At 46.1% G+C, this 13,068-nt stretch overlaps 1 protein-coding gene across 1 annotated transcript in view; it reads right to left on the reverse strand.

The window, feature by feature from the left end:
• Positions 1-760: 760 nt before the first annotated feature.
• The window catches only part of SPOCK2 (SPARC (osteonectin), cwcv and kazal like domains proteoglycan 2), a 56,015-nt gene continuing 43,707 nt past the window's right edge, over positions 761-13,068 (reverse strand). Inside the window, exons 6-10 of the mRNA XM_067552711.1 lie at positions 11,738-11,857; positions 8,353-8,571; positions 7,316-7,378; positions 6,586-6,723; positions 761-5,573 (exon numbers count right to left, since the gene is read on the reverse strand). Of these exons, the coding sequence (XP_067408812.1) occupies positions 5,437-5,573; positions 6,586-6,723; positions 7,316-7,378; positions 8,353-8,571; positions 11,738-11,857 (677 nt within the window). The 3' untranslated portion in view covers positions 761-5,436. The remainder of the gene's footprint in view (positions 5,574-6,585; positions 6,724-7,315; positions 7,379-8,352; positions 8,572-11,737; positions 11,858-13,068) is intronic.

Here is a 13,068-nt window from a genome sequence, read left to right on the forward strand (position 1 = left end):
CAGCACAGCCATGAAAATGGAATGGAGAATATCAGAGGAAAGTTTTTCAGGCATGCCAGCTCAGGTGTTTTATAGTATCTCAATAAACCAGCCTGTCCTCATCAGTGTCTGGAAACAAGCCTAGAACTGCAGCCAGGAGAGGTGGCAGCTGCAGTTTGCCAACTCTTAGCCCATGGCTCATATTGATGTTCAGAATATACAGGCGAGGAGAAACAATCATCCCTATGGCTCCTTGGATCAACACCACATAGGGAGTGGGACGTGAAGCTTCAGGGCAAGAAGCTAGAACCTGTGAGGTGCACTCCCTCTCCATCAATGGCACTTTCTTCAGGGTCTCCCCCTTGGAGGTGGTAGGAGAGCAGCACAGAGGGCAGGTTTGGTGAAGGGTTGGGATAGCTTCTGCAAATTGGGGTAAGGTGCTGATGAGAAAGAGCCCAAAGGTAGCCATGTGTTACTCTGAAGGGTCCTTCCCCGTCAGTTTGCAGCTTTACTGAGGATTGCCCCTAATGTTGTAGCATCTGCTTTCAGGACTGTGCATTCTGGCAAACACCTTCATAGTTGAGAGGCAAGAATGGTCTGGCAACAGATTGGCCAGGTGGAACTTAAGACACTTCCCTCCCCTCTCCTGGAGCTCAGCATGCTACATCTACAGCAGATGGATAACTTGAGTCTCTCCTGCTGGGTGTCAGCTGTCATTTTCAATTCACACGCCAGCCTGAGTCTCTTAAAACAGAGAAGATGACAGCACTGGGGGAAAAAAGAGTGTTTATAAATTTTTATTTATTTTTTTTAAAATAACGTATTTTTCATTTCTTGGTGTGTGTACTTGTTTCCTTAGGTTAAGTATTAGGCAGAAACAGACAATGTGAAACAGCTTTCCCTGGGGGCCTTGTGAAGCAGGACAGGAGAGCAACAGCTAGGAAAAGGGCCCTAAGAACTGAAATGCGTGGTGCTCCAGTGCCCATCAAATGCACATGTACATTCTAATACTTGGTTTGGATTAACATCTAAAATTACTGCGATACAATTTCTGCACTTAAATATACAAACTGAAATCCACGCACTTGAACACGATGTTTAACCCTAAATTCAAAGTTATTGCACATAAGACATTGTAATGTTTTTCAGATTATAAGCTGTTGCTCCTCTCTGAATTTTGTTAGTCATTCTCTTTCATTACGTATATAATTAAAAAACAAAATTAACATGTTTTCAACACCTTCAAAATACTTATTAGTAGTGGTTTTAATATATATGGCCTCTTGATCACCAATGAGCTAAGATCCAGTTTGGAGGAGATGAGCGAAAAAGACTGATAAATGGTTTTAAGGACATGGTGCTACATTTTGTATAGACAGGGCATTCCATAGTAAAAAAGAAGTGTATGGCAAAGAGCCTTAGGAAGCTTGAATGCAAAAACATGAAGAATGATCAGCCACACTTGAAAAGTATACAGCTGAGCCAAAAAGCATTCTACAGTCCTCTACGTGGCTTAGAATCCCACCTGCCCACTTTGCATCTTCCCAGATCCCACCTTTCATTCTATTCACCTTGACCAGAAGGCTAAGACTACCTTCTGCATCCACCTACACCATTCCTATTCTCCAGGGGAGGTGCTGCTGTGCAATGGCAAGGCCCCTCCTCTTCTCCTCAGAGTTTGAACATGGTGCTTCCAGCATCCTCTTAGCATGCATCCCATCTCAGACTGAGAAGCCAGGACCAGGAATGGCAGCTAGGTCCTCCACACAGAAGTGAAGAGCAATATCCACAGGGCCAAAAGCAAGACAAGTTTCCTTTCACAACTCCCTTCCCGCCAATAAAAAGACAACATGACACATGGTGCTTGCACAACTGCTTGATATGTGGGCAGGCATGATGGTTGAGTTGCTTGCTAAGGAGATGGTGCTGTTGTCAATTAACCAAACAAACAAAGAATCCCAACACACAGGTTGCTATATTTACAACCAGAAAAAATGAGTGGAGAGGGCGCTCCTGTTGTGTGCGCATTGGCGGGGAGGTAGAGCTCTGGACAGCAAAGGGCTTCAAATGACTTGTGTGTTCGTTCCTTTGTTTACATTTTGGCCTCTGCAGCTAAAGGAGGAACTGAACTCTGCAGCCATATAGGCCTTGTTAGGAGAGTCAAACTGCTCCAGTGGAACTTCCACTACTGAACTGAATCCTAGACCAACACTGCAGCCTTGAGCCTGGTTGAGACTGAAGGATTCCAATGCCTTAATAACTAGTCCAAAACTCACCAGCAGTCCCCAGCTTTGGGGTGGGGCTCTACATAGCTAGAGCCCTTCAGGGTTAGAAAATTGCATTTACAGGTTATTAAACATGCACAACTGGAAGCAAATCCAGTACCATAGATAAGCAGGCATGAAGCAAACAAAACAGACTGGAAAAGCCCCAAAAGGCAATGACAAAGAAATTAGGGGTGGGGATGTAAAAATGAGCTTTTAGGAATGAAAGGTCATGTATATGTTGAGGTGACACTGATGGGGAAAAAAATCCAATACAAAAACACAAATCCTAAGAAAAACAGAACATTTCAAGTAGCACACTGACTGAGAAGGTCAGCCCCTTCGGGAGTGGCACAGTCCAATACAGAGTGGCCTCATCAGTCATGGTCAATTATTCTTTCCTCAGAAGATCAGGAGAAATAGCTGAATAAAGGGGGCAAAGCTGTCTGTGTACTTATTAGAGAGAGATTGGGCGGAAAGGAATGTAAAGCATTCAACACAGCAAGGTGCATTTATTATCACAGCTGGCTACATAACAATGTTCTTTAATATGGCATCATTGCAAGCATGGTACTTGGGATACTGGGATTTTAGATTTTTAAAAAATTTTGTTTATGCAGAAGCACACTGAGCCTTTTAGGCTTAATGTCACATCAGATCTGGAATGCCCAATGTAATCCCAGCTGGCGATCCCTCCTTTATCACACAACCACACCCGCTCGCTCGCTCGCTCTGCACTGGACACGCGTTTACACTGCGCATACATGCACAGGCTTTCAAGGCACACAACCATATGCTCACACATACAATTTTAGCATCTGATTGCTTGGGGGATGGGACGGGACAGGACGACTGTTCCACCAAACTGAAATTAACATAGGTTGGGTCCAATCCAGCTTCCAGTTAAGTCACTGGTAAAACTTCCATTGACTTCACGGGAATAGGATTAAGCCCCTTAGTGTGTGTGTGTGTGTGTGTGTGTGTGCACACCTGTGCGCGCTCACTGTAAATGTCCCCATCTAAAAAAGTAAATCAAGCTTCTTAAGCCAAGTGCAGACACCCAGTTTGGGATCACGGAGGCTGCAATGAAGCTACATGGGTGGCTGTTCCACAAGTGGGGGGGGCGGGCGGGCGCGACTGCTTTTCTTTCACTGACGAAATGTCTTTTTCAGGTTTGGCTTCATCTTCAATTGCACTGTGTCCCCATGCTCCTCACCAAATTGAGTCCTATGCTCCACTAGCCTACTCTTCCTGCCTTTAAATAAGTGTTCTTGGGGAGCTGGTTTTTCTGTATTAAAACCTAAAGAATTGGCTTTTCTAGTTCATCAGAGCTTCTCAATCAGCCAGTGGCTAACGGAACATTAAAAAGTGACCAAAAATACCTCAGCCCAACCCCCTGACTGGCACACATGCTGAACAGAAGAAATTGTAGGTGCCCTCCCCAGAGAGCAATGACAAAAAGCACTGGTAAAGCAATGATGTGCCTACATCCATTGCTCACATTCCATAAGTGCCTTGTCTGCTGCAGGAGGGAAGGAAAAAAAACTGGCCTTTCAGACTTTGTTTCCCCTTTCCTGGCAGGTTGAAGGTGGCAGTCTATTACCAAGACGAGGGAAAGAAGCGAACTGGAGCTATGCTGCGATTAGTCCCTCATCTTATCTCCCACTACCTGGAGACTTCCTGGGACCAATAATGGAAATAGTTTGGCTGGAATTACACAATGGTTTCAAGAAGCCAAAGGGGCAGCCTTACATCCATTTCTACTGGTCTGAGCACCTCCCAGATTTGCAAAGAGTAGAACAAAGAGTTCTCTGAAGCTCACAACACATCTCTCGCTCACACACACACACACACACACACACACACACACACAATTCTTCAATCAGTGCTTGGACAAGACAAAGCTACAGTCTGTGTCTAATAAATGGACTGGCACCACCACTACATTTCACCTGGCCCCATTAATGGGTAGCTAAAGCATATGGCATTGGCCACTGTCTGCAGACAGGACATTGGGCTAGACAGCCATTGGTCTGACCCAGTATGGCCATTCTCATGTTCTTAAAGACAAGGCTATTTGGCTTCATTTCAAGGCATGCCCTAGCTATAGAGAGTATACTGCAGGGAACAGTCCTGCCCTACGGTGCAGAAGGAAGTGGGTACAGAACAGGTTTTCTTGAGCTCTTATTGTAATGAGTCTGTCGATGCAGTTTGTTTTTTCATCATGCACGGTTACTAAGTTTATTAAAATCCTTGATCAGAACTTTGCTCCCATGATTAAGCTGTCTGCAAGTCAAAGCACCTGATCCCCCTTTTCTGTGCCACTAGAAGATGTGAAATTAAATTCATGACCAATCTGTTTGGCAAAAAGCTTTGATACCCTTTTTAGTTTTAAAGATTGCTGAGCAAGCCACAGGTGCCTAAACACTAATCACTGGCCTACCATGAGAGCATTACTTTCAACAGCAAGAAACAAAATCCTTTTTGGTTAATTTCCCCCAAGAAACAGGAATCTCAAACAGGCACAAGGACAATTCTGTCTCATGCATACAGCCCTGCCTTTGGACCTTGGCAGTGCAACTCTTCAGCTCTGCACACTAGTACAGCCTGTCATTCAAACCATGTCAGTTCATGTACCACAATGCAGACTGGGGAATGCTCTTGTGATTTTCCTAGGTGTTTGCAGTGTGCAACTGCTAAAGTCAGTGGGAAGCTAGTTCAGCAGCTGGATTTATATAACAAGATATTAATTAACTGGTGGTTTTTTCTTCAGTGGTTAACGTAGCTGTGAATATGCACGTGGGTATGTGTGAACATGGACACATTAGGGTGTATTTGTGTCCATGGGCTGAAATATTCATCAACACAGACGTAAAAGTGGAACAAAAGAACTCCAAATGAACCAATACTGCAGACTGCTTTTTACTTTTGCTTTGCTCCAGTGGTGCTTTCTGCTATACTGGGAGAATGGAGGGTATCCCTGTGGCCTTGTAAATAACACTCCAAGCATCCCCACACACACACACACACACGCACACACGCACACACGCACACACACTTTTTTCTACTATAGTAAGTTACATTCAACTGTGTTTCCTGATCATCTCATTAAGCTGCTCATCTCCTTTGAGTATGACTGCTGTCACCCAGCCTTGCTGCCAGCATCCCGACCAAACTGTGCTCTTCTCCACTTCTACCATATGTAGCCTCCATCGTCTGCCTCTCCCTCCTCTTCTTCGGCCTCTTCTCCAGCTTCCTCAGTCTCTTTCTCTTCCTCATCCTCCCATCCAACGCCACTCCCAAAATCCCCCGAGAACCCAACTATGTCATCTACAACAACAAGAGAGCATGAGTTAGGGAAACCACTCCGTTGGGAGTCCAGTGTACCCCACAACATTCTGCTCTAGGCTTAGAGAAGGACCCAGCTACCTTGACTAGAAATGAGCCCATTTAGAGAGGGCCCCTTTTATAAAGTTCACATTCCTGTAACAGCACCACCTATTCTTTTCCCCTCTTTGGTTTCTGCAGAGAAAGATCCTTTCTTTATTTAGTGCTTTCAAAAGCAAGGGATCGATAATACCCTGTCATGCCTGGCTCTGGACAGTATGTCTACATAGCAATCACAGTGCTGCCATGGCATCACTGCTTCAGGACCCAATCTAGCTTGGTTAAAGCTATCTTGGGTTTGTCTACTCAAGCTGCCTGTGATTGCAGTGTAGACTTATGCATGGTAAGTGTGTGCAAACTCATCCCTGCCCAGCTGTTACAATGCACCTTATTCTTCTCCAGCAATGGCCCTTCAGTCCCAGTCCCAGGCCTTGACACAACTCTCCCAGTGTACCTCTGTCCTCACAAGTAACATCCCTGCTACCCCAATCTGAGGTACCCCTCAAGCACCATCTGGGCAATCTGTGCCAAAATGGGTAAAGGTTTTACCAAGTAAACCAATGTCCATTAGGGACTAGGATGAGGTTTATTTTCATTTGCTATGACCTAACCCTTACGTCTGTTAGGCTCAATGCCGGAATCTCTGGAGGAGGCCCTATGGCCTGTGCTATGCAGAAGATGATCACAATGGGCCCTTTGTGGTTTGAAAGATCTATGAATCTGAATCCAGATCTCCAGAGTTATTAGCCTTCAGGTGCAGGCTTTGCTAAACCTTTGGGCCCAGGCTTTGCAGGAATGAAGGTTTCTGTGTTTGCTCTACATTCCTCCTATGATATTCACTTGCCTTTTCCTGAAGCAACAGAGCAGTCAAAGCTGCTCCTCTGTGATGCAATACTCATTCACTGCCAAGTGAGAGGGACATGAATACTTTCTTTCCTCCCTCCAGTGTCCTTACCACAGTCTGGGTTGCCATGTATCCGTGTTCCTGTCAGCTCCATGCCAAGCTGGTCAACACACCAGCACTCCCCACTGCTTTGGTCACACTGCATCTTCCTGTAGTAGCCATCCTCATCACAGCTTGGAATGAAAACACCTGGGGAAAAAAATGACAGGAGTCTCCACAATTGGGCCCAGTGAGAGGACAGGAAATGTACAGTATGACAGCTACTATTGCTTCTGAAACATGGAGATGGACTCAGCTGTTCTAAAAAGTATTACAGAGCAAGTGTCTCAGAAAAACGTCAATCTGCAGTAGACGCTGTCTCACACAAAGGAAATAACAGGAGCATGCACAATGGGGCAAGTCACAGAGTGCATTTATCAGCAGTTATGGGGAGGAGGTCAGGAAGCAGGAATGTCAGCTGCAAACATCTTGTCACAAAGTGTCAGATGAGTCCCACACTAACTCAAAGTAACACCTTATGCATCACAGTGAGAAATATCGTACTGGTATCAGGAGGTGGGTCATATCTTGACAGCAGGGAGGTAATGGGCAGGAGCAGATTTCAACTGTGCTCAGAAGGAATATGAAGGGTGAGAGAACTTCCCAACCATAATTAACCCAAGACAGTTAGCGATGCCAAGCCTGCAGGCCATAAGCTGTGCCAGGACTAGATCCTGCTACGAGGGGAGAGAGTTCCATCCCATCCATCGTTATGGGGACATTCACATGGCCCATGACTCACCGGGTTTCTTTTTTGCTGCTTCTTGGATCTGGGTCCTCTCCAGCTCCACGAGACAGGGGGGCTCTGTAATACCCAAAAGCAAACACCTCTTAGAGCCAAGTGTGCATCTCAGCATGCCTATTTCTGTGCGGAGAACCCCCCTTCAGAGGTGGCCAGGGGATGTTTCAGTGGTGGTGAACGGGGGTGAGGATTGCCTTAAATTGGCCAGAAGAACAAGGTTTGCTCAAGCTCTCTCCTCATCCAACCCCACTCCTCCCAGCTTCCTCTACGTGCTAATCAGGGAGCTCCCCCAGTAGAATCTAGAGCCTTGGACACAGGCAGGTTCTTAGCGAACGTCCTCTCGCTCTCACTCCCGGTTAGAATGACACAGTCTGAAACAGTGGCTCTTCTGTCAGGATCTTTCCATTCGTCAGCAGTGCCTCACCCAGTTCATTGTATAATACAGGGCTATCCTCATACTGGACTAGAATGGAAATGTTAGGTGGGATGGCTGTTTTCAGAATGTATTCCACTCTTTATTACCCTTCATATTTTTACTTATAGCAGTATTTATATTACCGTACCCCTTTGGCATCTGGCTGCCTCACTGCTTTTTAAAGTGTAAACCCACAAGAAAGTGCTCAAGAAATAGATGCTAATAGAGCAATGGCTACCCTCACGGCCTGGGAATCATCCTGAAATTTAGTTAATAGCCTGTCTGAACAGATGTGCCTGACACTGTGCCCTGAAGGTGACCAAAATCTGGCTCTGGTGAACTGTCAGAGGAAGTGAGTAAGAAAAGGTAGGAGCCTTTTCTGAAAATGCCCTGGAGATTTATGTCCTGGGACCTGACAGCAGAGGCACACCAGCTGACCTTACCTGCTGTAATGGGACACAGAAGAAGGGGTTTCCATAAGCAAGCCAAACCATTTGGGACTTTACAGAAGAGGGCAGACATTTTGTGAGGTTACTGACTAGTCGATAGCCATACAGAATTGCTGACTAAGAAGGCCATACAAAACAGCGCTCTCTCTAAAGGAAACCTGGTGGCAACGCACTTTCTCTCCAGAAGCAGAAGCACCATTCTGCGGTGGAGACGTGGCCGTCCTTATAGGTGTCGCAGGAGTTGAAGAAGGGCCGGATGCAAATCTCGTACTTGTCTAGGTTGATAGCTGCGAGCTCTGTCTGGTCCAGGAATAGGTCATTGTTTGTGTCCAGCTTGGAAAACATCCAGCCAATGGAATCCTTGCAACTGGCCACCAGGCTTTTGTCCAGTACTGTGAGCAAACAGAGGGAGTGCAGGGAACAGCAAGAGTCAAATCAAAAGTGCCTTTATCCTCCACCCCCACCCCACCACTACGCACACGGGTGCAGTCAGATGGAGCAGTCTCCTGGAAGGGTGGAATGTTGGCAAGAGTCAAACTCGAGTGCTGAATTGTGTGTGTAATCAAGGGAGTAAGGACAGAAAATAAAAAGGAGAAAAATGAAGACTGGGGACTTTCCTAAGATAGGGGGTTTCCTTGACAGAGAGTTTGCAAACCCATTTAGGCTTTAGTGCTGAAGTGCGTCTGCTGCTTCTCACCCAAGAACAGGATCCCTTTCTGTGTCCTTTCCATGTCAGAGTGAATGGCGTGCTGGCATGAGGTGCCAGACTGGGGCAAACAGGTTGCCATGCACCCTTTATTTTCAGGGGCCAGGCCAATTTTGTCACTAGCACTTCCTTTTGAGAGCTGATGAAATGCCCTGACATTGTGACAGTGTCCTGACATAAGGCCATGATGCTGAGGTGGCCTCAGCAACCATGTCATTGGGATGAAACGGATCTCTGCCACAGGACAAATTAATACAAGGTGAAGGAGATCAGGAAGAACTATGGGGAGGATCACAGGGCATAAAAGCTGAGCACTGCAGCAGTGGGGAGTCTGAGCGCTTCACCCGAGAGTCTTGCACTGTTTTCATGCACTGTAATCCCTGCCAGACACACAGATCCGCAAAGCAAGGAGGATTTTTAGGCTGAGTCTCTGGGCAACACTCTTCAACCCCTGCTTCTCTTTCCCTATTCACAGAGGATACAAAGCAGCTGCCAGTTTGGCTCTAGATGGACATGGCCAACGGCTCTGATTATCAGAGCTGAAGGAGGAAAGCTCACGGGAGAGAAGCATCTGCCTCAAACACAGCTCCTACTGCTGATTTCATCAAACAGATTCCCCCCAGGGAGCAATCAGCTCAGAGATTTTTGTTCACTGACATTTAAACTAACCAGATTCCTCCTGACCAAGTTCACTTCACACTCCACATGTGCTTTGGGACAAACCTCAATCACCACTCAAGGGACAGGGACTCAGTTTTAATAGGCACACTGAAGTGTTTGCCTTGGTTGTGCTCACAGCAGTTGGCAGAGCTGATGGGCCTTGCAGAAACCTCTCTCGTTATTCTACCTGACCAGTGCATATCTAACATAATAATGGCTACAACCCCAACCAGTCAAGTTTCTGCATGACCAATCTTTATTCAATCCTAAAAGTTACACAGCAGACACTTTCAGCCACTCAGGAAAGCTCTGCATTCATTAAAAATCATCATCATCTTTTTACTTGCATAGTCAGTCCTCGGATTGGCCATAACACACACCGGAGTGGTCTCAAAGCCAACCAGAATGCAGTACGTTAATAATGGCACATACAGTAAGATTTACTCCCTTGCACCAAAATCCATCAGACAAAATGGTCTGATCACCATCCATCATTGGAATCACGGGGTATAATATAGATGAAGACATTTCAATAGAACATTGTCACAAGACATTTACATGTACCATTTCATTCACTGCCGAAATGCGGCTGCCTCCAGAGTGGAACACGAAGCTGTTTAGCAAAGCACAACAGAATTCCAGGCCAGTTTAGTTTAGGATGTGAAGGATTTCAGTTTCCAACTGAAACTACAGACCTCCTTCAGGTAGGCAGAAAGAAATTATCCAGGATGGAACTGGACTGGGACTCCTGTGCTGACATGTCTATTCTTACAAAAAGGATCTTTAATACATGTGATCAGGAGCCTGGTTTGAGATCTTAAAAACAAGGAACCCAATGTCCAATTAGCCCCATGCTAGAACATCAGTCCTGCACTGACTCAAAGGAAGGATGCCACCTACTGAATCACCAGCCCCACTTCCTGAGGCATGGAGATGTTGTAGGGAATCCTCCCTGCCAAATTTTGTCTTGATCCAACCCTGCTTACAGCGGGAGATCTCAGCGGAGTCACAGCACAAGGTTGTCCAACAACAACGATCTGTGTGTCCTATCTGAAAATGCATTAGCTTCATCCTGGTATTTATATAGCACAGGCGATCACTGTCGTGAGAGAATGTCCTCTGCCCCTACGATTATGAGCCAGATTCTCTGGCCAACAAGTTCACTTTCCTCTGCTTATGCAGTTCCAAGTGAATTTCAAGTAGCTGGAGATTCCCCCTGGAGAACTCTCTCTGTGTAGGAGGACTCTCCACCAGAATAAAGCTAGAGCAGTCAACTTCATTGCTCTGCTCCAATGTAAGAGGAAGGAGGAATGGGGAAAGGAAGCAGTGGAGTAAGGATCCCTTTTGCTCAGTTCTCCATAGGTGGAAGGACCCTGAGGGATCCTACCCCCCGCAGCTTGTTGTGAGGAGAAATACATTACAGACTGAGGTTCTCAGATAGTGCAGCAGTGGGGGCCATATATGTAGCTAAATAGATGAATATCTATTGGATCACTCGATGATTGCCTGTTTTGTTCATTCCCCCTGAAGCACCTGGCATTGGCCACTGTCGAAAGACAAGATACTGGGCTAGATGGACCATCAGTCTGACCCAGTTTGGCCATTCTTATGAATAAACAGGAGCACCTGATTTATCTTCTTTATACCATACTTACTGTTTGTCATTATATACTCCCGTATTATATCCTCTTTATTCACCTTCCTAAAAGAAATCGTCCCAATCTGTGTACTTCTCCATATAGGGAGGATAATTATTTATATGGCCTTTCTCTAGACCCTCCTGTTTCTGCTGTGTTCTTTTTGAGATAGGCATACCTTGAATACAGTATCACCCTGTGTCTCCATCAAACTATTAACAACAGGAGGCAAGAGAAGCAGGTGTCTGCACGCTTAGCAGCTATATGGTGGGATAGTGGCTGTGCAACAAGCTATGAAGTGCAAAGGTTCAACTGCAGTGCCCCAATATGAGAAACCCTAGACCATGTTAATCATGGGCTGCCCTTTAGCTCTCTCTGCCACAGAGGGTTGACCCAAGGTAAAGGGAACTAACAGACACCGAAGTTAGCAAACTGAAATACATGCACCAGACCTGACTGCACTGAGCACGGTCTCCATCACTGTGCATCTCATCATGACCAGTGTGAGGGAGGGGGTTTGCGTGTTCACAAACAACAGATCTGCAGTTTCCATACCATTCACTGGATTGGCTCCTGGGTTTCCAGAACTGTTCTGCTTGGAGTTCTCATGTAGGAGCTGGAACCAGTCCCGCAGACGGTCCCCCAGATCTGCTAAGTCCTGCCCGGTACAGGTCTCTGGAAATTAAATGGCAGACTATTAAATGCTATTTAAATGGCAGACTATTAAATGGAGGATGATAATGGATGCCCAGATTGGATACCTAGGGTAGTTCCCTAGCATGGGGCACAAACATAGCTTTGGGTGCATGGAAATGGATGTACCCACAATTCCTGGGGATGGTGATAGAGGAGGCCTATTGTCATGGTCTCAAAGGTGGAGAAATGTAAAAGGAGAAAAATGGGTAGCAGTCCCAAAAGATCTCCACTAATGCACTCCTCCAGCCAGTGACCTCTTTGCTTTGTCCCTGCTGCTGGCACCACCCCCTCACACCTTCCCCAAGGCCTGCCCTTGGATGACCTCTCTCTCTCAGCTCCTTTTCTCCACAGCTGTTTTATGTTTTATTGTGCCTGGATCTTCTGCTATATCAGAGCTCATGCTGACGCAAGGCTCATGAACAAACTCCAGCTCTATGGGGCAACTTACAATTTGGTTTCTTCGACCTCATGGTTTCTCAGACAGGTCCCCAGGAAGTGTCTCTTCCAATCAGTTCCCCCCAGGAAAAAATATGCTGCCTGAAAGTGTCTGCGGGCTTTCATATTGTTACAGCATTATCCATATCACTGGGCTCCTGTCCGGTCCCTGGTGTGTTCATCTTTTCTCCTTTTTCATTCCCTCTTGCCATCTCTGATTTCTGTTCTTCTCTCCTTCCTGATTTTCACCTTCACCTGCTCTCCCTTGTGTCTGTTATACTTCCTCTCTTTAATACAGGCTCTGCCTTTAGAGCCAAGCCAGCTCTCACTGAAGTCAAAGGATATTTTGCCATTAATTTCAATGAGAGTAGGAGCTGATCCTCCATTTGCCTTCTCTTCTCACTATTGATTTATTTATTTATTTATTGTCCAAGGTACTGACATGCAGAGGTAATACGGCACACAAAGCCCTCTGGCTGAGGGATCTTAGCAGCTCCTGAACTGCCTTCTGTTTTGCAGAGTTGTCCCTGGAAAACATTTCAAATGTTGCCATCTATGGACTGACTCTAGCAGAAACAGCTGGGCTCCACTTCTCTTGCAGCAGGAGACTAGGGTACTCATGCATTTTGTTTGGGAGATGGAGGGCAAGGAACTATCTCACTGACCCATCCCAAGAGGGCACCTGCATTATTCGGTGTGTCCTCCCCTCCCCATCACATGACGTGTACTCTGCTTATTGATTTTATATCCCAAGG

This window comes from Emydura macquarii, unplaced genomic scaffold, assembly GCF_026122565.2.
Source record: "Emydura macquarii macquarii isolate MOO-44397 ecotype Brisbane River unplaced genomic scaffold, CSIRO-AGI_Emac_v2 contig_1390, whole genome shotgun sequence".
In the NCBI taxonomy this organism is placed as follows: Eukaryota; Metazoa; Chordata; order Testudines; family Chelidae; genus Emydura; species Emydura macquarii.